We start from the raw sequence: 23,000 nt of genomic DNA on the forward strand, positions 1-23,000 counted from the left end.
TTGTGCTGACAGCAATCCTCTTTCTTTCCAAATGGCTCCGTGAGCGTGCACCACACCAAAGGCATATTTGGAGTCTGTCCATATGTTTACCCGTTTACCTTTAGCTACCCTCAAGGCCTGGCGTAGTGCAATCAGTTCTACTTTCTGCGCTGACGTGTCGATGGTTAACGCCTCGGCCTCCACAACTTCTGTAGTTGTAACAACAGCATATCCAGCCCTTCGTTTCCCATCCTGTACAAAACTGCTACCGTCTGTAAACAGCTCCAGATCAGGGTTAGTCAAAGGTTCGTCATGCAGATCTGAGTGACTGGAATAGACTTCTTCAATTGTTTGCAGACAGTCATGGCTCAAAGATTCCTCACTTTCCTCATTCATGGTTAAAAACATAGCGGGATTGACAGCAGAGGTGACTTTGAGCTCGACATCATCTTGTTCTAATAGCATCACCTGATATTTAAGCATTCTGCTGGGGGATAACTAACGTCCCCCCTTTTGTTCTAGAACTGTGGTAACCATATGGGGTGCATATACAATTATCTTTTGCCCCATGGTTAATTTCCTGGCTTCCTGTATTAATAGGACGGTGGCCGCTACAGCTCACAAACATCCCGGCCATCCCTTACTTACAAGGTCCAGTTGCTTAGAGAAGTACCCGGCTGGTCTCTTCCAGTCCCCAATCTTCTGGGCCAATACTCCCAAAGCGAGATGTTGCCTTTCATATACAAATAGTTCGAAGGGCTTAGATAAGTCCGGCAGCCCTAGGGCAGGCGCCATCATCGAAGCCTTTTTTAGGCTCTGAAAGGCCTGCCCGCATTCAAGGTTCCAAGGCAGATATTGTCTCTGTGCCTCCTTCAAGATGTCGTAAAGAGGTCTTACCAGCAGTCCATAGTTGGATATCCACAGACGACACCATCCAGCCATTCCCAGGAAGGCCCTCAGATCTCTTGCTGTTTTTGGTTCTGGGATCTGACAAATTGCCTCTTTCCGATCTGTTCCCAATCTCCGCTGGCCCTGTAAAATCTCAAATCCCAGGTAAGTGACCATTGGTTTTGCAATCTGTGCTTTCTTTTTGGACACTTTGTATCCTCCTTGTCCCAAGAAGTTTAACAAGCTTATAGTCATTTGTATACACTCCTCCCAGGTTTCTGCTGCTAATAGGATATCATCCACATATTGCAGCATAACTCCTCCAGGATGGTCTCTTCTCCATATTTCTAATTCTTTAGCTAACTGGTTTCCAAAGATTGTTGGACTATTTTTGAATCCTTGAGGCAACACAGTCCAGGTTAGTTGAGTTTTTCGTCCAGTGGTCGGGCTTTCCCATTCAAAGGCAAAAATAGCCTGACTCTGTTTCTCGAGAGGTATACAAAAGAAGGCATCCTTTAAATCTAGGACTGTGAACCACTCATGTTTATCTTTGAGGGCTGTAAGTAATGTATAGGGGTTTGCCACCACCGGGTGAATGTCCTGCGCAATTTGGTTCACAGCTCGTAAATCTTGTACTAACCTATATTCCTCACCCCCTGGTTTCTTAATGGGTAAGACTGGAGTGTTAAACTCTGATTCACATTCTATGAGCAACCCATATTCTATAAAGTTGAGTATTATCTTTTCCAATCCCTTTTTGGCCTCTATCCTCAATGGGTATTGTTTTTGTCTGACCGGATTTGTTCCAGGTTTAAGGATAATTCTTACTGGTTCCGCTCTTCTGGATCTACCCGGGACCCCATTAGCCCATACCAAGGGTGTTACTGTATTCTCCATCTCCTTGGGAATTCCTTCATTAGTCTTAGGTTGTTCCTGCAACATAAAAACTCTTGCCTCAATGGCTTTAGATTCAGGGATTAATAGTTGAACTTGTCCATCTTTAAAGGTGATCTGTGCTTCCAATTTACTCAATAGGTCCCGTCCCAAGAGTGATATAGGACATTCAGGCATATATAAAAATTGGTGAGTTACCCATTGTTTTCCAAGCTTAAAATTTAAAGGATGGAAAAAGACACGCTGTTCCGCTTTCCCTGTGGCACTCACAACATTTACTGCATCATTGCTCAATTTTCCTTGACAAGTGTTTAATACAGAATAAGTTGCCCCAGTATCTACAAGGAAATCTATTTTCTGTTTTCCCAGCTCTACTGTAACCAGGGGTTCTGCTGGGGAGGTTTCCCCCGGTCTCCTTCAGGACTTAGTTAAGGGGAACTGACGTGGAAAGGGAGCTGCTTCTTGATTGTATCGTGCCTCCTCCAGAACCTCTGGACTAATAGAAATAGGACCCCTAAAACGGTCCTTAAATTTCTGACAATCCCGTTTCCAATGTCCTGATTCTTTACAATATGCACACTGATTATTCCCCAAGGTATTCCTAGTATTTTGTACTGGAGGGATCCCGCCTCTTCCCCCATAGTATTGTCGTCTTCCCTTGAAGTTGTTATTTGCTGACACTCCCCGCAGCACAGCTATCAGTTTACTGTCTCTTTCCCTGTCTCTCCGTGCCTGTCTCCGCTCTCGTTCATTTTCTCGTTGCTCTTCTCTAACTTCCTTCTCTTTCTCCCTGTTATTAAAAACCGTCCATGCAACCTCCAACATCTTTCCTAAATCTCTTGAATCAACTCCTTCTAGTTTCTGCAGTTTCCTTCTTATGTCAGGGGCCGATTGTCCCATAAAAATAGAGGCTAGCTGTACTGCTTCCTCCGGCACTTCTGGGTCCAGATTCGTGTATCTCCGGGCGGTAGCCCTTAAGTACTCCATAAAAGCAGATGGGGATTCAGCTGGTTCTTGTTTAATTTCATACGGTTTAGACCAATTCACAGCCTTTGGCATAGCATGTCTTACTCCAAATAATATCCACTTCTGATATCTAGTCAGGAGTCTCCGGGGTCCCTCTTGATTAGGGTCCCAGTTAGGGTCTGTGGCTGGGAAGTTCTCATCTACTGTCCCTTGTAAATCCCCATTAGCATCTGCCCTTTCTACTTCTTTTTGTGCATTACCCAGAACCATTCTTTTCTCAGTACTATCTAGCAGTGTATCCAATATCACCTGTATATCATTCCAATCGGGATCCTGTGTTCAGATGATAGTCTCAAATACTCTAGCCACTCTCTCGGGGTCTTCTCTATAGGAACCTGCATTTCTCTTCCACGTGTCTAAATCTTGTGGGGAAAAGGGAACTTTAACCATTACTGTTCCATTATTCTCTACTCCCTGTCTCAGGGGAGCCTGTACCACTTCACTAGATTCCCCTTGCTTTTTCCTTGTTCTCCCCGCAATCGGACTGAATCCTTCTACCCTGGCATAATGATTATCCTGCCTAGGTGCAGGGACATCTGCCTCAGGGTTACCCCCTTCTTTATAATCAAATTCAACCCTTTCCTGCCTCCGTCCAGGCGCAATCATTAATTCCAAATCGCTCTCCTCATCATGCCCGCACTTCAAACACCGTTGCCCTATACTACAGGCAGAGCAACACCTTCGCAACCTCCTGCTTTTCTCGTTCTCCTTTTCTAACACCAATACCAGGGGGTCCTGGGGTATGAAACCACAGTCCTTCTGCCACTCAGGATGATTTCGCAAGGTGAAAAACAAATCAACATAAGGTACCTCATCCCATTTCTTCTCCCTTCTACAAAACAATATCAACTGTAACATTGTATTATATTCCGAAGTCCCATTCTTGGGCCATTTTTCCTGATCATCCAATTTATATATTGGCCACCAGTGATTACAATACTTGATTAGTTGTCCTTTTGTGAGAGGGTCCCCTCCTATTTGTTTCCAATGTTTTAAAATACACCCTAGGGGAGATTTCCTTAATATTCCCCCATCCACTGAAGGTTGGTTACCCATCGTAACACCAATACCACAAAATCCACAGAACAAAAATTGACAAATGACAAAAGTAACAAAGGTAACACAAAACAATACCACAAAAAAACCCCACAGAACAAAAATTGACAAATGACAAAGGTGACAAAAGCAACACAAAACAATTAAAAGACAAATTCTTGATTGATCAATACCTTTCAAAAGTTCTTTTCAAAAATCTTAAATCACAGTACAATAGCCCCTCGCGTAGCTCACGCCATGGCTTACTTGAAGGCTAAGGGGGCCTCTAACCCAAAATCTTAAATTTCATTTAAAAAGTAAGAGAAATGCCTTTTACCTGTCCCAGGGAACGTGCTCAGAACTCTTCGGTCCAGGGGATTGAAGGGTCTCCCCGAGAATCCCTCGGTGCCGGCTGGAGGTCCTATGATCCCATGGATCCATCAAGATTCAAAAGCCTTGTCCCATCTGGGTCGCCAAAACTGTCACCGAAATTCGGGAATGAAAGAAAACTCCTTAACACCAATTTAGTATTAAGAAGCAGGCATTTCCTTTATTGCAGCGCTGGGTGTCAGGAGGATAGTTCCTCTAATCAGGCACACCTAATGCTGGTTCTCTTGTCATATTTATACACAAATGTTACAAAGATTACAAAGTGGTACACTCCCCGTTCCAATAATTGGTTCATATTTCTTTGCCTAGTATGCAAACTAGAAGGCATGCTCAGTTCCTTTCTCCGCCTCTATCTTTTGAGTCGGTGGTATAATTTGGGTAGGGGGCTTATGGGCCGGTGGTCGTGGGGACCCTGGCCCAAATTACCTTTCCCCTAGTTTCTCAGTATTTCGGTGTTGGTAATTGTTTGCTATACGCCTCAGAAAGATAAGGATGTTGCTGGAGGCAATTAGTGTCCTCCCTTTCTGCAAAGTACGTACATAAGGACCTTGAAGTGTCTTGGAGCTCCTCCTTTTTCTCATGATGTGTAGCAGGTGCTCTTTCTAAGAATTGTTAGCCTTCTACCTAAAGTAATAATGAGTAGTTTCTTATCACATATAATACAAGTAGGCCTTCATTACAGGCCTTTCTTCTTGGCTACATTTTCTTATTATGTATAATACAAGCAGGCCTTCATTACAGGCCTATCTTTTTGGCTACAATGGCACAAATGCCAGCGCCTCCAGGCAGGTTCCACAGAAATTCTGGTTTTCAGTTCCCCTTTTGTGGCGTGACGTTAGCACCTGCCATGTTTTTACTGTGCATCATTGCTCGGCCGAGGCAGCTGCTTGGAACAAGCACGTTATTTTTGCGGAAAGGAAACGTCTATCCTATTCAAGGAGGAGGACCGCAGTGAGACACGCTTTCTGACGTTACGTATATCTAAGCGATGACACCAGGACATCATGGCTTTGCGTAATGTGCCTTGGTGGGGTTTTAGTTCCGTGGCCCAGGGCAGACCCCGCGGATGGCCGTCCACACACACTTCTGGCCCCGCTCCCCACCCGTAGCGCCACGCGCGCGCCGCCTCACGGAGCTCTCGCGAGAGCGGCGCGCGGCACGCACCTGCGCCACACGTCACCGGGGGGCGGAGCGCCTATAAAATTCACGCGCGCGGCAGCTTTCGGCCCTTCCGGCCCGCTGCGGGGACAAGATGGTGGGTGCTGCGGGCGGTGGCGCTGCCCGGGCCTGGCCGCGCCATCCCTCGGGTATCGGTGCCATCCCCCCTCCGGCGGCTGTCCGGCCTCGCTCCCGCCGTGCCGGGGCCCTGCAGGAAGGCGGCGCGGGGCTTATTTCGGGGATCGGCCGCGACAGCCGCCGTGGGCGGGCGAGGCTTTACCTTGGGGACGCCGGCCGGGCCTGCTTGGTGCTCGGGGTCTCTGGGTTTGCCCGCGGCGGGGTTTGCTGTCCCTTTCTGTAGGAGAGGGGTCTTCTCTAGAGAGCTGCGTGACCGGGCAGTCGGGTCACAGAGCGTTTGAAGGCCAGGAGCGCGGTCAGAGCGAGACGTGGCTTTGTTTGCCCCTGCTAGGGCAGTGAGGCCGTGGTGGGGGGTGAGAGCACACGGAGCAGTCAGGCTGATAATGCCGTTTGGCACCTTTCATCTGTAGGATCAAGTTTCGTGTTTGATTATGTTACTCGTATGAGAAGGTGTTGTGCTGGCAGCCTTCAGTTTCTTGTAGGTGTCAAAATTTAGTTCTGGGCCCTGCCACAAAATTTGTAATCCTAATAACAAGCCCTTTTTGGGGCTGGTAAACTTTTGTCTGGTTAAGGCAACTTGTGTCGAGCATTTTTTTAGAGACAGACATATTTCTTAACTGTCGGTTATTCCACATTTAGCTGTACGATATTTTTCTTAAATTTGGATGTGAGATTGGGTGGGTAATTCTTTGTTGGGCTGAGAGAGTTCTCTGGGTAGAACCCAGCCTTGGCTCTCGGATTGCAGAGGGAGGATGCAGGCCTGGTAGTTGAGGAGAACAGCTTAGAAAAAAAACCCTGCACTTGCACTCAAAGTGACTGACTCAAAGGTGGATGTTGAAATACTGGTTTACTACAGGTTTTAAAATGGAAATTGTTACCTGTGCTTCTCCATTTTCTAGGCTTCTGGGATGCATTGAAATTCTTGTGGCATGCTGCGGCCAAACTACAGCTTGCGTGGTTCCCTAACTAGAGTAGGACTTGGTGATGTCTTAAAATAAGCTTGAGAGAGGAGGATGTTGAGGAAATCTAGGAGGGACCTGGTTGGGGCATGAGGATTACATTCTTGTAACATAATGGAATTCAGAAGCCAAACAGCTGATACTGAGTAGAATTTCTAGAATGCAAAATAGCTTGTATATACATAGTATTCATGTTTCAAGGCAAGAAGAGAACTGGTCTTGGCCAATGGGTATAAGTGAGTCTCTATAGCAAATACTAAATGTTTATTTTCTCTCTCTAGTCTCACCGCAAGTTCTCAGCTCCGAGGCATGGCTCTCTGGGCTTCCTGCCCCGCAAACGCAGTAGCAGGCACAGGGGCAAGGTAAAGAGCTTTCCCAAAGATGACCCCAGCAAGCCTGTTCATCTCACTGCCTTCTTGGGGTACAAAGCTGGCATGACCCACATCGTCCGTGAAGTTGACAGACCTGGATCCAGTACGTATTAATGTTCCTCTTATTACAGAAGGTAGTTTTCTTTTTGAATGGTGGGAGATGACCTGTTTGTTAGTAGCTCTGGATTTCTTGAATCTTGACTTCACCCTGTTCAGAGCCCTTGAGTAGGCGGGATATAAACACCCAAACCCCTCCCACTTTGATGGGAGTGACATCCCAGCAGCAAGACTTCATGTTTAGTGGTGGCTGTCTTGTTAATGGTCCTGTTTCTGAGACGTGCAGTGACTTGCATTGGAGCCTGACGGTTTGGTTTAGCTGTATTGTAACACGCTTCTTATGGTGACCTCTTCTTGATGGGCAGGCATAAGTAAATTGCCTTTGGGTGGCTTTTTGCTGATTGTCAAATCTTGAACGTAGTTCTGTTATTCGCTACAATCCATTTTTGCCTAGAAGGCTTTGTCCATGCTTCCTACTGAGCCAGCCTCAAACTTTTGCAAGGCATTATCACTTACAGTTGGCCCTGTTTCCGTGCATCATCTTTGCCTTTGTGAAAAGACTTTGAGTCATTTAACCTTTCACGTGAAGGATTTGTGAGTGAGGAAGAACAGGTGATGTTTGAGCCAATAATGATGTTAATTGTTGTGCTGTATCTCCGTCTTCGTCCAGAGGTGAACAAGAAGGAGGTGGTCGAGGCAGTCACTATAGTGGAGACTCCTCCCATGGTCATTGTGGGCATCGTGGGCTACGTGCAGACTCCTCGTGGTCTCCGCAGCTTCAAGACCATCTTTGCTGAGCACATCAGTGATGAGTGTAAGCGTCGCTTCTACAAGAACTGGTAAGAGCAGGACTTTCCCTTGTTGCCTTATTCTCATGCCATGGTTTATTTTTTCTGCTGGATTGCAGATTATGCTGGTACAGCTTTTTGAAGAGCCTTTTCAACAATTAGTGTTTGGCCTTGATAAACTGGCCTAAAAATGGGATAGGCTGTAGGAATGGCTCTGGGAAGGTGAGAACATAATGTTAGCTAGTGCCCTTCTTGGCGTGGGGGTGACAGTCTTTTTGCCTGAGATCTCCTTAAAAGGCTACACGTGATGATACTTCGACGGGCGGACATAAGGAAATCGCCTCTGGCGCTTGTTGTTGAGTGTCGAGTCCTGACTGTAGCCCTGTTTTCTCAGGAAAGGGGAAGACAAGTGTTACTTCTGATTACTGTTCCAGGCACTGTTGTTGTGATTCAAAGTATGCACATTTGCCCAAGTGTGGCTCCAGTGTGTCTAGAGCTTACAGCCTGTTTATGAACTTTGCAGGCTGAGAAGACGTCAGAGTAGAGCAATAACAATCTCAAGGGTGTTACAGTAACGACCTTACTGTCAGGCATAGCTCAGGCTTGTGAGAGGGGAGATTATGGTGTTCTGAAGCAGATAGCAGTCATCTGACAATTACTTTAAAGATATGTTTTTTTCTGTTACTGTTTGACATCTCTCTACAGTCTTTTGTCTTCTGTACTGTGAATGTTAATGTGCTTTGGAATTCATGGCAGCTCCGCTCAGCTCTGGCAATTTTGCCACTGTCTGATGAGCTCCAGGCTCCGCTTGCCAGTGGAAAAGAGTCCTTAGAAGCTGGCAATGAGCCGAAATCAGCTGAGGTGGCAGCTCCTTCCGCTCATCCCCATTTCCCAGGGGGATTGATGAAGGGCTTAGCCAAACCTTGTCTCTACTCTGCTCCTGAAGGCACAAGTCCAAGAAGAAGGCCTTCACCAAATACTGCAAGAAATGGCAAGATGAGGAGGGCAAAAAGCAGTTGGAGAAAGATTTCAATAGCATGAAGAAATACTGCCAGGTTATTAGAGTCATGGCTCACACTCAGGTAAGTGTCTGCAGGACTCAAGTGTGCAGTGGAAACAACTAAGACATCAAGCAGAAAGCTTGATCCATCTCTGTAGGGAGTTTTCTGCCTTCCCCTGCAGCCTGATGCCTACTGTTAAGTGTGATACAAATAACTGGTACTCTTCGTTCTGTACAAAGCATGTGCTTACAGGATGTGGGAGCTTCTTGGGCTCAGTCCTGTGCTGATGCCATGTAGAATTGGGCTCTCTTAATTAACAGGCTGAACACTTAACTTTGGGGTTTGTGTGGTCAGTGTCACTTCAGGCTATATTCTATAGGGACTTCAAACACTCAGGAGGCTTTTGGTGGCTTCTGTTGCTCAGCTGACGGTGGTGTACTGCTGAGTGGTGTGGTGGTGTCTCCCTTAGCCGTCAGTGCTCTGCCAGACTTTCTTGGGAAATGCAGTCAGATGAGTTGGCTGTAAGTGCAGTAAGATATCTAGTTATGACATTGGTAATTTCACTAGAATTAATTTTCATACTAGACAGCAAAGGTAGTGTTGCAGCTGCTGTTGAATACTGATACTTGTATCTGTGCTAAATATAGTAGAAGTAACTGTAAATGTGACCCTACCCAAAGTGTCCTTCAGTGTGGCAGGCTTTATCGAAGAATCACAGAATGGTTTGGATTGGAAGGAACGTTTAAAGGCCATCTAGTCCCAACTCCCCTGCCATGGGCAGGGACACCCTCCACTAGACCAGGTTGCCCAAAGCCCCATCCAACCTGGCCTTGAACACTTCCAGGGAGGGGGCATCTACCACTTCTCTGGGCAACCTGTGCCAGTGTCTTGCCACCCTCATAATAAAAATTTTCTTATGTCCAACCTAAATCTACCCTCTTTCAGGTTAAAATCGCTGCCCCTTGTTAATCTCCTGCCCTTCCTGGATGGAGCTCAGCTAGTGGCTGTGGGGTTAGCAGCACTTGTTAATTTTGTGGCCAGCATATAACTTTCACATACTGTGACTTATTAGAGCCACACCACAGCCTTTCCCCTTACTGTAGGACCTCTTATTTCTGTATGTGGAAGTTGTATATCTTGGATATGTTTAGTTAGTGAACAGATTAGGCCAGGACTAGAAGGATACTGGGCTAGTTAATATTAAGATCCATCTTGAAGAGCAGGAGCTAAATTTCATCCTTCCTGTTTTCTAGATGCGTTTGCTTCCCCTGAGACAGAAGAAGTCTCATCTGATGGAGATCCAGGTGAACGGTGGCACTGTTGCTGAGAAAGTGGATTGGGCCCGGGAGAAGCTGGAACAGCAGGTGCCTGTGTCGACTGTCTTTGGCCAGGATGAGATGATAGATGTCATTGGAGTCACCAAGGGCAAGGGATATAAAGGTAAACACATGGAAGTTTTCCTCCGTGATTGGGATACAGAGCTTAATGAAATCCTAGCCCTGAGCCTTGAGGTTTCACAAGTGTGTGGGCTAAGAGCTGAGAATGTAAATTCATACTGCTGTCATGGTTCAATGATGAGACCATGGAATAAGCGCTGGGCACAGCGCCTGACATCCGTGAGGAGTCATTCCATGCTGCCTTCCTTCTGAGAACACAGCCCAGGGACAACCAGGGAGGGAGCGTGGATGGTCCAGGGGCAGGGTGCTTCACCAGGAAATGTGGTTAATTCCTGGGATGCTGGGTTTGGGCTTCCCTTTTGTTGCCTGGGGACAGCAGCTTTTAAGGTGGCTTAAATTCTGGTTAAACAATTTGGTGACATCTCAGCTCGACAGTAGTTAGCAATGCTGTTTTGTTTCTTGTTTCAGGTGTTACCAGCCGTTGGCACACCAAAAAACTGCCCCGCAAGACTCACAGGGGTCTGCGCAAAGTGGCCTGCATTGGTGCATGGCACCCTGCTCGTGTGGCTTTCTCTGTGGCCCGGGCTGGTCAGAAGGGCTATCACCACCGGACTGAAATAAACAAGAAGGTTTGTGTGTCTGAACTGCTGGGAGGAGATGGGAGCTGGCCAAGGTCACTCGCTGTGCGACAGTGAATAGAGTGGAGAGTTTTGCTTTGGACATTTCACTGTTTGTTTGAATGTCATCTTGGGGCAGTAGTCATAGTCCATTCTGTTGGATAACTATAAAATTCTTGTATGTATGGCCACATGTTTTCAAAGTGCAACAGATGTTGTTTTCCACTCCTATGTAGAAAACTCTGCCTTTTGGCTGATGACAGGCTCTTTCTCCTACCTTTTGCTAAATAGAAATTCTTGGCATTTTTAGATCTACAAGATCGGCCAGGGTTACCAAATCAAGGATGGAAAGCTGATCAAAAACAATGCATCAACTGATTATGACCTGTCTGACAAGAGCATTAACCCTCTGGTGAGTTATTGCAGCTCTCTGGAGAGAGTCTGCTTGTGAGCTGCAATCTTGAGGCAAATGGGCCTGGTATAAGTTGCAAAATAATTGAATGAAAAGCTCTTGAGATAAAACTCAGCTGCTGTGGGAGGTGGTGGTGCTTAGTCATTCTCAGTATTGACTTGTGTAATGTGCTAATTACATTTGATATGTGGCAATAGTAGAGAGAGATGTTACAAACCTAGAAATTATGCTTGTAAATAAGGAATAACTTAGCAAGGAGAGCAGCTTTTGCTGTTTTGCCAGCCTCTTCTTGTTGCTGCTGTTCTTGGCAAAAGTCCTACAGCAACAAGTAGATTGTTTTATCAAGAGACTTGACCAGCAAAAGGAATTGGGGTTTCAATGAATGTGGGAATGGCCAAGCCCCAGAAGTGGTGTGAGAACATAAAGCTGTAGGCAGATGTGATCACTGGTCCTGCTTTATCCAGAGCACTAACTGTTCTGTCCTTGCTCAGGGAGGCTTTGTCCACTACGGTGAGGTGACTAATGACTTCATCATGCTGAAAGGCTGTGTTGTGGGGACCAAGAAGAGGGTCCTAACCCTGCGCAAGGTGAGTAGTGCAACCTGCTGTCGAATAGGCCGGAACAGCTTAAGTTCAGTGCACTGCCTCTTGTACAGGTTGCTGCTGTGGGGATGCACGTAGCCAGCTAGAAAGAAAAGCCCCATGCACGCAAACCCACCTCATATTAATGACCTCGGGAGTAGTACGAGATCCTTTCTCCAGTTAAATCAGTCCTGGGCTGGTTGTAGTGAAGGGCCTGCTTTTGGGTTGAGAATTCCCGTGGGCTGTTATGGACACTGGCAGGCAGACTTGGGCTCGCCTGCTGGTGTGAGCTGACCAGCCTTCAGCCATGAAGGCCGAAGCTGCATATTGGAAGTATGAGGTCAGAGTGACTGGGGATATGTTCACCATGGAGGGGATAAGAACTAGCAGGCTGAAAGGGTGCTGCTGCATGCTCACCTGGCATCTGTCTTGTAGTCCCTGCTTGTGCAGACTAAGCGCCGGGCCCTGGAGAAGATTGACTTGAAGTTCATTGACACAACCTCCAAATTCGGTCATGGCCGCTTCCAGACAGCTGAAGAGAAGAAGGCTTTCATGGTAAGGATGCTTTCTGAAGCTGACAGCTTTGTGTTGTATATCTACTGTCTTTCAGCTAATGGCAGTTGGCAGCTTGACCTTTGGACTGCCACAGGGCCAAAATTTCTGTGAAACTTAAGTGTAGCTTTACTTGAGATGGTTCATCCTGCTAGTTTGGTTATAACCACAGAAGGGGCTGGGGTCTTGCTTCCCCTGGGACAGTGCTTGGTGCCTGAGGGATGTTGCTGTGTTTGGGACCAAGTCAGTGATGAGGTGTGGAATAAGCACTGAATAGTATCTGACACCTGCAGGGAGCGGCTCTGCATTTCTCCTGAGAGCAGCTCTGGATGGTGCTTGCAGTGGGCCAGGGGCAGAAATTTGTCACTTGCTGTAGAAAGCGGGTTGGGAGTCTTCAGTGCCAGGGCCTCGCCTGGTCAGAGTGCTGTCTGGCTGCTTGGGGGCTGCACAGGAGCTTCCCCACAAGGTGGCACCAGCATTTCTCCTGTGTTACATCTGAAGTCATGGATTTGGTGCAGTATGGCTGTGCAGAGTTCAGCTTTCCCCCAAAACCTGTAGCTGTAGGGATGGGACTTGGCATTTCCAGCAGGCTGCAGTATTGAGGACTTCTTTTGCCTTAATTCCTTCACAGCAAGGGGAGAAGAAATTGCAGCATTGCAGTTAGGATGTGAATGTGGTGTTTGGTGCAGACTGCTGTTAACATAGTTGGTTTTTTTTTTTTTCAGGGACCACTCAAGAAAGATCGAATTGCAAAAGAGGAGACAGCTTAATATGTGGAATGCTCTTGTGTTCTGTGGCCTGTGTGCTCTCAGACCAAAAAATAAATATTTTAAAGAAATTAACTTGGTCTCTTGGTTTATAAATAGCTGTGTCAAGTCTGCTACTCTTGCTGCAGGCCCTATGTGTGGTACCAACCCAGCCCAAGAAGCAAGTGAGCATCCAACTTGGAGCGGGGCTCCTGCAAGGAGGAAGAAGCTGCCATTGCTGTTTTTAGAGAGTAAAGATGTTGGGGCAGAGCAAGGCTCCTCTACCTGCTTGTGTGAGAGTAAAGCAGCGAGAGCCCTAAACGTGTTTGCAGTTACTGATGTTATTCCACATGTTAATCTTCTGCCAGATGGCTAGAGAGCCTTGATTCAAACTGGTTTTGAAATTAATGAAACTACTTCAGATTGTTGAAACATCACTAAATTTCAGGTAGGTGGCTGATGCTGGCTGTTGCTATGGAAACCCTCCAGTTTCTGTGTGACAGATGCAACCTGCACACTGCAAGTGCAGCTTGTTGCTCTTCTTGAGAGCAGCGAGAGGCAAATCCCAACCTCACAGCAGCTCGCTGTTCCTGAATCTGTTTCCCACCCCTGCTGAAGGGCTCTGCCTGGAGATGGGTAACAGGCCTGCCGGCGAGGGGAGGAGGGTGAGTGACTTCTGCATCCCACCCCCCTGCGAGGAGGAGGCGGAGGCGGCAGAGCTGTGGCTGCTGCTGGTGTTGCATTACTGTGGCTCAAAATACTCCATCGGCTCCTGGGGAGACGGTTTGGCCAGTGTTCCCAGCCGAGTCCCATGGTGAAGGGCAGACAAGATGTAGCGCCTATGCGCAGGACCGGCTCTGTGTATAACACCCGTCCCCACCAAAGCGCTGCAGTTACGGGAGCTGAGGCCTTATACCAATAAAGGCAGCAGTGGCCCCAAGTGCTTGTCTGCCTCCAGCTGCAACAGTGAGATCACTGGCGCTTGGGGCCATGGCCTGACTGAGGCTGGTGTAAATTTAGATAACTCTGCCGGTGGATCCTTCGCTGACCATAATTGGAGATGTGGTGGTGGTAGAGGCGATAACTCTCCAGATCTACACACTGATGTGCGGTGCCGCTCTGAGATGCGCTGGATTTGATGCTGCTTGCTCTAATTGAAATGGGGGAAAGGTGGATGTAGAGAGTGTTTCCTGGGGTGATGTGTAAGAACCTTTTAAGAGTTAAAAGGTGGCAAGAAGGAGGAAAAACATTTACCTTGTTTCCCTAGAAACCAGACTCGATGACTGCATAAGCTGGCTGGCTGTCAGCCTCATTTAACACATGAACCTGCTGCCTGATTTCAGCCAAGTGTAACAAGAGAGGTCTCACCCACTAATTTTATTTTATTTTTTCACAAGTCTCAAATCGGCAGCTCTCAAGACTGAAGTTTTCCTGCCCTTTAGGGAGCCTTAGGTTATATTTTTTGCTTGGGTCTGAGACGGACATTTTGAACCATGTAGGTGCTAGCTGGCTAGCAAGTGCCCAGCTCTAAGCCAGCCCTGTCTGCTACTGCTGCTTCAAGTCAGTTAGGTGTGTCAGGGGGAACTGGGATTATTGGGCTAAATGGTTGGGGATGAGCATCTGTGATGAGCTATGTGCCACCTTGATAGAAATCTGTAAAAGCACTCTTTTTACCAAATCGAACCTTGTGGTGAGGGCTTCATTGGGGGCTGAGGAGCTGGTGAATGTATCTGAAGTGGCAATGGTGGTGGAGGGAATTTTCAATCACATTTGGCACCTAAGTAGACGGAAGCAGTCCTGAAGAAACGCTGTCCTTGTTGAACATGCTTGGCACGCATCTAGCAGGAGGAACTGCTTTGGCTTGGGACCCAGTGCCAGTCTTGGGTTCGTTTACTCTTGAAGCAATGGTCGCTGACTGATAAAACACTGGATTGGGGTTTAGAAAAAAACCCACAAAAGCAGTTTTTAATCCTTTTCCATCCTGGGGACAGGAGGACACCCAACGTCAGGAGGTGGCGCTCCTCCCTCTGTAGATGGTGTGTGGGACACTTGTCCCCAAGGGCTTGCTGGTGGGGCTGGCCTGGAGAAAAACCCTGCTGAGTTGAGGCCAGGTCACCTGGGGCTATGTGGTCTCTCTCCGCCCCTCCAAAGGGCTCCCTGAAGCCCTGCGATGCTGCCCAAGCACTTTACTGGGGACCTCCAGGGATCCAGGTGTGGGGGGGAAGCCAGGGGATGCCAAGCTGGCTTTGGCAAAGCTTCCTGCTCCCAATGCCTGCATCTACCTGGCAGCCCTAGTCCCCCCTGCAGAGCATCCTCCCTCTGTTTTGGGGACAGTCCCCAGTGCAATAAGGTGATCAGTGCAGGTCACACATTGGTCCAGCAGCTCCTGAGAGCCCAGAAACTGGTTTTAGGGTGGCTTATGTTTGTCGGGGTTTTTTTAAACCACTTTCTCTTAACATAGAGTTTTTTTCTTTTTGGCACAGTTGTCTCACCCCCTGCAGTTCCCCAAGTGCCGTGGTGGCGATGCTTGAGTGGATCTTCCCTGCTCAAAATGGCCAACAACATCCCTGTCTGCTCAGGAAAAAATCCCGTGCCGCGGTGATGCTCAGACCAACCCGAGAGCCGTGGGAGGACAGCCACAGCCCTGACCCTGCCGAAATAGTGCTGGGCACCGTGGGAATGTGCCCTATCCCAGCTGGTGCTGGGAGGTCTGTGGCTGGGAAGTGGGGCTGGGTTTCACTCCCGGCACCCGGTGCTCCCCAGCTGCCAGTGGCGCAGGGGCTGGGTCCCAGCGTTCCTCTGGAGGGGAGCTGCTTTTCCAGGCTTCCCGGGGTGCATCTGGCTCCGGCGCTGCCTCTTTCCCTCACTGGAGATGAAACGAGACACAGCTGCGATGCTGGAGCGGAGATGTTAGAAGCTCGTGAGGACACCTGGAGGGGGAAAAAAAAATGTGGGTTCAAGTTGGAGGTCTTGGCTCCTGCAATCAGCTTCACAAGTGGCCCAGCTGACACCCCTGCCTCCTGTCCTGGCCCCTGCCTTTGATCCCAGTGACAGGCAGGGAGCTTCAAGTATGCTTGACAGGGGAGAGGTGCTGACGAAGCTGCCCCGGGGGAGCTGCGGCTGGGTTCATGCACCGCACAGCAGCTTTTCTGCCGGAGCAGCTCCGCTGGGCTTTTCCGAACGCAGCGTGTGTTTGATTTGCAGCCTCACCGGCCTGAGGACTGCTTTCGTACCTGACAACTCTCTGGCTTCTCATCAACCCTTAGAAGTGCCTGCAGGACCCGGGGGGGGATGGATGCGGTGGGGAGATGGGTCCTCGAGGAGGTCAGGCCCTCCTCGCGCAGGCTGAGGGGTGACAGGCAGCTCCCTGTGCCAAGGCAAAGGCAAGGCTGAAGCTCCCCCATCCCGTGGCCACCACGGCTTCACCACCATTGGGTGCCAGTGGTCGCAGTGCAGCGCTGCTCCCTGGCCAGGCACAGGGCTTATGGGAACCCACGTGAGTTTTGGGAAGTCTTCTCATCCCACCCCCACCAGCGCAGTGCTGGGGAATCACGTGTTTCTGTGGCGGCTGAATTTGTCTAAGACTAAATTTGTCCCCTACCACCAACTTCCCCAAAATGCAGTGTAGGACTGCCCTCCCTGATGGGGACAGCTGCTGTGCCAGGCTCCCCAGGACTCCCAGGTGCCACTTGAGAGGCAGCACTGGGGCTCGGCTCCCCGCAAGTCCCAAAGCACCCCGATGCCAGGCAGCACTCTTGGTCACGCATGTGGCATTTGTTCAAACCCAAGGATTGACGTGGGAAAAGGCGTACGCCGGGATCCATCCCAGTGCCCTAAGGGACATGGGGACACTTCTCCACGGCTGTCCGCCGGACTCAGGTGTTGCTTCACACCCAGCTGCCACATCACAGGGCTTTTTTAATATATATTTTTTAACTTACACTAGCAGCGGTAGAGACTGAATTAAGCCAACAAGGGACGTTCCTGCTGTGCGCAGCCGTGTATGCAGCCGGTGGGAGAGGCTCCCCCCCATGCACATCATCCCACAGGGACAATTCCTCCCCCAGCTTTGTGGCCAGAGCTGTCTCCTGTGCACTGCGCTCCTACCCACCGCCGTGTTCGAGGGCTGGATGGAAACCAAGGTTCATTTCTCCCCTTGGGAATCAGCCAGCAACCGGGGCCCTGATGGGTCAGGTCGGCGAGGAGCTGTTGATGGCGGGAGGTATTTATAATCTTTGTTTGGTTCCAGCAAGGCTGGACGCCCACTCCCGCTTCCCTCCATACAATAAGATCAAACAGCTCTGGGACATTTCCTTGCTCCTCACAGATGAAATCCATGCATCTGCCTCCCCGCTCCGTCCCGCCCGGGGCTGCAGTGTCTTCCTTTACTCGAAGACTTGGCGGGGTCGCTGCTGCTATTTCTTCTACACCCAAATGGGGGATTTGCTCATTTTTCCCACCCTCCTCCATTTTCAGAGCTTGTGGGTGAGGGGTGCAGGGGTAGCGGGACAGCTTCATCCTCCTCCCCTCTGAGCGGGGCTTCCCTGCAGGGCAGGAGCAGACCCTGGGGATGCCGGCCGGTCACTGAGCAGGTTCCCGCTCCCCTCTCCTGGCAGCCGCCTTCCCCAGGTGTCCGCGGTGCCGGGGGGCTGCTGGCGTGGTGGGGGGGCCCGGCTGCGGGCAGGGGCTGCGGCTGCTTTTCATGTCCCCCCCCTCCAGCCTGGCTCACGCTCAGTCTTTCAGCAGGTCCCTGTGATCTCAGGGGTAATTACGGGTGTCAGGTTCGGGGCAGCCAAGAGGGGATTTTGGAGGGGGGTGGGAGGGAGCAGCAGGGGAACGGTGAGGGGCTGGGGAAGGACAGAGTGGGGTGGGTGCTAGTGGGATTTCGGCACCCTTTCACCTGGGTCCTGCCCTGCTCCATGTCGAGGTGCACTGGCAGCCCTTTGCCCCGTGCAGCCAGGAGCCTTCTCCCTGTTTCGGGGTCCACAGCTTTCCCCTCACAGCCGTATGCAACGCCTGCGGAGACCAGGATGATCCAGCTCCGTTGATCATGGCTCCTTGTGCACAGCTCCTCTGCTGCACACACACAGCTCCTGCCCAGTGCCGGCCAGGGCTGCGGAGGGAGCGTGAGGATACCAAAGCTGCAGCCCCGATGCAGTGCCGTTCCCTTGGCGACACATCTTTCCCCCTCCATCACTTGTTGCTTTGCTCCTTGCGCCCCAGAATGAGACAGACCTTTGCAGCATCTCCTCCAGGAGTGCACCGGGGTGTCAGACTGTGCTTGGAGGACCAAAATGCACACACACACCCCCACACACACACTCTGAGACTTCAGCATCCCTTCTTCTTTAACTCAAGCCTTCCTCCCAAAAGGAAACCCTAGGTAAGGCCCCCCCATGCCTCCCTCCTCCTCCTCCTCCTCCTCGCCCCAGGGTGCTGAGCTGGATTTTCCCAGGGCAGGGGCATGGGATGGGTGCCAGGGGCTCAGGCACCGGAGGAAACAGAGGAGACAGCGGCGAGGCAGGGGCCCAGGTGTGAACCCACGCAGGTAGCAGGGCCATGACTCAGCCAGCCGAGAAAAAACGCTGCGGTGCCCCAGCCGCCGTCACGGCCGCAGCCGGGAGGGCTCCAGCGGGGAAACCAGACAAGCCACCGGCCTTGCCCGCTCACCAGTGTTTTGCTCCAGCAGCCATGCTCTGCCACCCCAAGTCTGTTGGGGTGCAGGAGCACTGAGCTTCCAATTTTAGCTTATTTTGATTCCATGGGCAAAGCAGCTCTTTCCCTTGGACACCTGAGAGATGTGTACCCCAAAGCTTTCCCTTCCCTCTGGCCAGCCTAATGTCAGAGTCTGATGGGGTCCAACCACAGACATCCCTTCTCCTTGTAGGCAGCCTTCCCTCCTCCTCCCCTTCCTCTGCAAAGAGTTAAATCTCTCTCTCTCCAGTTCAGCACTTTTCCCCTCCCTCCTGCCCCCGGGATAATGTTTAACCAAGCCCATTGCTAATTAAATATCGATGACCTCAGGCAGGTTTTGTTATCGTCTGGAAACACCTGATGTATGTGTCACCAGCAAGAGTTTTTCTCGTCTCAAGTACACCGGCAACCCTTGAACTCACGTTGGCTTTTCCCTTCCCACCCTGCCGCCGGCCACCCCTGCCTGCGGGCACCGGGGCTGACAGTTGAGGCTTCGCTGGCTGCCAAACAGCTCCTGTGGGCTCATCATCACCACTCCTAATTGCAGAGGACAAGCGCAGTGGGAAGGGAGGGTGTATTTCTCCTCCTCTCTCCCAAAGCGGGGCCATTGCTGCCCTCCTCTACTGCTGGGCAGGCTCAGCTTGAACTTGGTGGACCTTCCTTTTCTGCGCCGAACTTGTGCTTTCCCACCCCGTGTGAGTGTGGGCATGACCTGGCTGGGAGCTCAGCTCTCCGAAATATCTCCTGGACTTTCCCAGGGGAGTGGCAAAGACCCACAAGGAGAGAGACACCCTGTCCCTTCTTCTCTTATCCCCAAAACCAGACCTGGGACAACACCACTGGGATGAGCAGGCTGGAGCTGAAACCCTTAAGGGCTGCGTTGGAGAATGGGATAGAGAAAAAGGGGGTAAAATAGAAAGACAGTGAGAAACGGGAGGCTGGGAAGGAATTGGAGACATTCTGGGAAGGGTTATGGGAGGCAAGATGGATTTTACAGGGGCAGAGCTCTATCCTGGATGGGTTTGGGACAAGCCCCCCCCCCCGCCCCGAGCCAGGTGTGTGGAAGCAGAGGGGACTCCTCGGGAATTGCATGGCAGCTGGGGTTTCCTGCCAGCTCCGCCAGCCTTGCAAACAGCCTCTGAGTCTCACTGCTCAAGGAGGTCTCTCAGTCCTGCAAAAATTCTCAGGGCTGGTTTTCTTCGCAGCGAAGAGCAGAGCCTTTGCTGACACCATTTTCACACTCTGTGGTATAAATAGCCAACCTGAAAAACAAAGGAAAACTCCCCATGAAGCCCATGTAAGGCAGAGCTACGGTTCCACCATTTATTTATTCACCTACCATAGCTATTTCCTGCCTCTGTTGGTCAGAGACCTCCTGTGTTGGCCGAAAGTCAGCTTTTCCTCCCTCACCAGGAATTTACAGATCAGCAGCACTGCTGGTAACCAGGGGATTACACCCCCCTGGCCTTGGCAGGACAGATACATGCCTATGACTGGCTTCGGTCCCACCAGTTGCTCCGAGGTCTTGTGCATCTGCTGGGCATCTACAGCACAGGGTGGTGGCCATCTCCCCTTGGAACAGCAAGGTCAGGGCTAAGACGGGAGGGATCAGTAAGGCTGGCGATAGCGTCCCACTCCAGCTTCGCTCTGCAAGGCTGGTGTTTGCTGGGCATTGCAGCAGGCAGGACTTCTTTGAGCTCCTCCATCTCCAGGGCACTGTGCCATCTCTGAGGTGTCCACAGCCCTGGTGGGAACCAGGCACCCCGTTAAAGTGGGGCATGGTGGCGTGGTTTCCGTGACATAAAGCTGGGACGGGGACAGGCCACTTGGGTGGTTTTTGTCACCCAGAGTCAGTTTTTGCTGCCCCCAAGCTGTGGGTCCCTACTGCACAAGGTGAAGGGAGCACTTGGTTAGGGGTGAGCGAGCATCTGTGAGGGGAAGGACGGTGCACACACACGTGTATGCACGGACCTGGCTTGTTGAACAAGCTGGAGCGAAGCTGCAGACATGTCTTCTTTGGGCTCCAGCTGCGCTCCAGCTCTGCAGCTCCTTCGCAGTGCTTGTCGCTGCCTCCAGACCTGCCCGCGGATCGGTCCGTGCACGTGCTGCCTGGCTTGCTTCAGGCAATGTCAGCCAGGCTCGCTCAAGCCCCTCCTTCCCTCTCCTCAGCTGCACCAGCCAGCTTTGCACGAAGCAAAGTGGGTGATGCTTTCTCCCATGACTCCACCAGCACGCTGGGAGGGTGGCAGCTCCTTGGCAGGGAGCGGTGGCCAGCAGCCACGGATGGGACCTCCTTCAGAAGATCCAGGCAAGGATTTTGGACCATGGGTGAGGGTTGCCATATTTCAGCTCTCCGTATGGGATGCTAAGCAATCCCAGCTCTCCCTAGGGCATGCCTGGGGTGGAGGGATGGATGCGCAGGTCCCGGGCTACTGCTGCACAGGAGCATGTCTGCAGACATTCCATTCCTCCATCCTGCCTGCAAGCAGGATGCCTGCTGCCTTCTCCTCTGCTCGTGGATGAAGCCAGATCACAGTTGCCCTTAGCTGCTCTCCAAAAATGCTCTGTCCCCTGGGAAATGGAGCTGGGTTGGCAAGGAAGAGCATGGCATGGTCCCTGCTGCTCTGCCGACCCGCAGCGGGGATGGGAGCTGCTTTCCCTGGCCACCATGGCCAAGGTGTGGGGATGGATGGACCTGCCAGCAGGCAGCAGGTCACCCAGGATTTCCCCTTTCTGGCTGCTCATTCCCCTGTCTGAAATCCCCTCCGTGCACCAGCAGCCCCAGAGGATGGGGAAGAGGGGGTGCCAAAGGTTGGTGTGACCCAGCCGGGGCCCCCACTCTGTCTGGCTCTGGGGAGGGTCCCATCCAGCGGACTGTCTCCTCAGCCATTGTTATCAGGGTAATTCTCCAGCAGCTCGAATCCTGTTTTTGTGCTGGTGTTGCCTGGCTCTACAGGAGCAAGCGGGGAGAGAGAAACACAGGAAACAGCAGCGACGGAAGCAGAATCATCTCCTGGAGGGAGCGAAGAGTCGCTGACGCCACCGAGGGGAACAAAGACAGAGATTCAGAAGGGCTTATGCACGGGCTTGCGCCGGAGACGGCCCGGACAAGTCGTCTCAGTCCCAGCTTACGGCACACCTCCCGTCCCTCCGGCGTGCTGCGCCTCTGTCTCCCCCCAGCCCGAGCCTCCCGTGCTGAGTTCTGGGGTGCAAGGAGACCTCGGGGGGTCCAGGGTGGGAGAGGAGGAAGCAGTCAGGCAATGGCAATGTTTTTGGCATGAAGAAACCCTGGGGAGGGTGACCCGGGGGGGTTGTCCTCTATGCTGGCTGCAGCTGCTGCAGGAGTTTCGGCTGGCGTGGCGGAGCGCGGGCGGCCATGGGAATAGAGCAGTGCACAGTGGTGGCGTGGGCATCAGCCTTGCTGCAGTCTGAAAGCTCTCCCCCCAACCCCGAAATGGCAGGAGGGGGCTGTCCCCACACCCCGCATGCACAACGGGCCCTCTGTCCCATAGGGACAAATGGAAACTTTGAGTAAAAAGGCCAGAGGGCCTGGCCGCCAGTCTCACCCAGGGCCAGGAGGAACGTGCAAACTTCTGCCTTGCAGAGTCACGAGCTGCCTCTGTCCATGTCCCCATCCGCTGCGCCTTTTGTGTCCCAAGGAAGCCCCAATGCACTTTTGCTCCTGAAGATGTGGGTCAGCAGTGCTGCATCCCAAGTGCCAAGGGCTCTTCTGTACGGCTCTGGGCCAGGAAACCCGCTCTCCCACCACGGGGCAAAGCCCTTGTGTCTCCCAGCCCCTGGCCCTGCGGGATGCGGGTGTCCCAGCCAGGCTGGGCCAGGGAGCTCACTAAGCCCTGGTCTCATTCGTAATGGTGGAAAGCAATGACAGTGGTCACAGCCTTCTCCTTGACACACTTGTACCAAGGAAATTCCCCCCACCCAGTCCCTGTATCCCTAATTCCAAGAAAAGGGCGTGTACCACAGCTGCCTGCAACGAAGCCCCTCTTTTTCTGTGTTACAGGGGGCAGCACTCACATCTCTGAACCTTCCGTGGCTGAGGAGCAAGAGCTCATCCCAGCCCCAACAGATGCAGACCTCCTTGGTCCATAACCCCATCCCCATGGCACGTGCAGTCCCTGCTCCAGAGCCGGGGGAAGGATCTCCCATCATTGACACCGTGAGGCTCAGCACCTCAGGGAGAGCACCGGGGACTGTGGAGCCATGCAGGGCAGCATTGTTGGTGGGGGGGAGCTCACAGCACCCCTACCCTGCTGCCTGCAGCAAGGGCAGAGCAGCCAGGATGCTGCTGCTGCTGGG

The 23,000-nt window shown here is 51.4% G+C and overlaps 1 protein-coding gene and 1 non-coding gene across 2 annotated transcripts; both read left to right on the plus strand.

The window, feature by feature from the left end:
- Window positions 1-5,331: 5,331 nt before the first annotated feature.
- RPL3 (ribosomal protein L3) lies at window positions 5,332-13,085 on the plus strand. The gene is made up of 10 exons (XM_075752340.1): window positions 5,332-5,467; window positions 6,749-6,941; window positions 7,566-7,734; window positions 8,630-8,765; window positions 9,938-10,124; window positions 10,550-10,710; window positions 11,009-11,110; window positions 11,602-11,697; window positions 12,127-12,246; window positions 12,969-13,085. Exons 1-10 carry the CDS (start codon window positions 5,465-5,467, stop codon window positions 13,011-13,013), a joined length of 1,212 nt encoding a protein of 403 aa, XP_075608455.1. The 5' UTR covers window positions 5,332-5,464; the 3' UTR covers window positions 13,014-13,085.
- Window positions 10,249-10,340, plus strand: LOC142600228 (small nucleolar RNA U83B). Its single transcript, XR_012833668.1, has one exon. It is a non-coding gene; the product is annotated as a small nucleolar RNA U83B (small nucleolar RNA).
- Window positions 13,086-23,000: the final 9,915 nt, after the last annotated feature.

The sequence above is a fragment of the Balearica regulorum genome, chromosome 1 (genome assembly GCF_011004875.1).
Source record: "Balearica regulorum gibbericeps isolate bBalReg1 chromosome 1, bBalReg1.pri, whole genome shotgun sequence".
Classification (NCBI taxonomy): domain Eukaryota; kingdom Metazoa; phylum Chordata; class Aves; order Gruiformes; family Gruidae; genus Balearica; species Balearica regulorum.

What these genes read in the sequence shown, in the direction of transcription:
- RPL3 (XM_075752340.1), top strand. An exon ending in CAAGGGCAAGGGATATAAAG is followed by an intron (nt 10,125 to 10,549) that starts GTAAACACATGG and finishes TTCTTGTTTCAG; the next exon opens with GTGTTACCAGCCGTTGGCAC. An exon ending in ACAAGAGCATTAACCCTCTG is followed by an intron (nt 11,111 to 11,601) that starts GTGAGTTATTGC and finishes GTCCTTGCTCAG; the next exon opens with GGAGGCTTTGTCCACTACGG.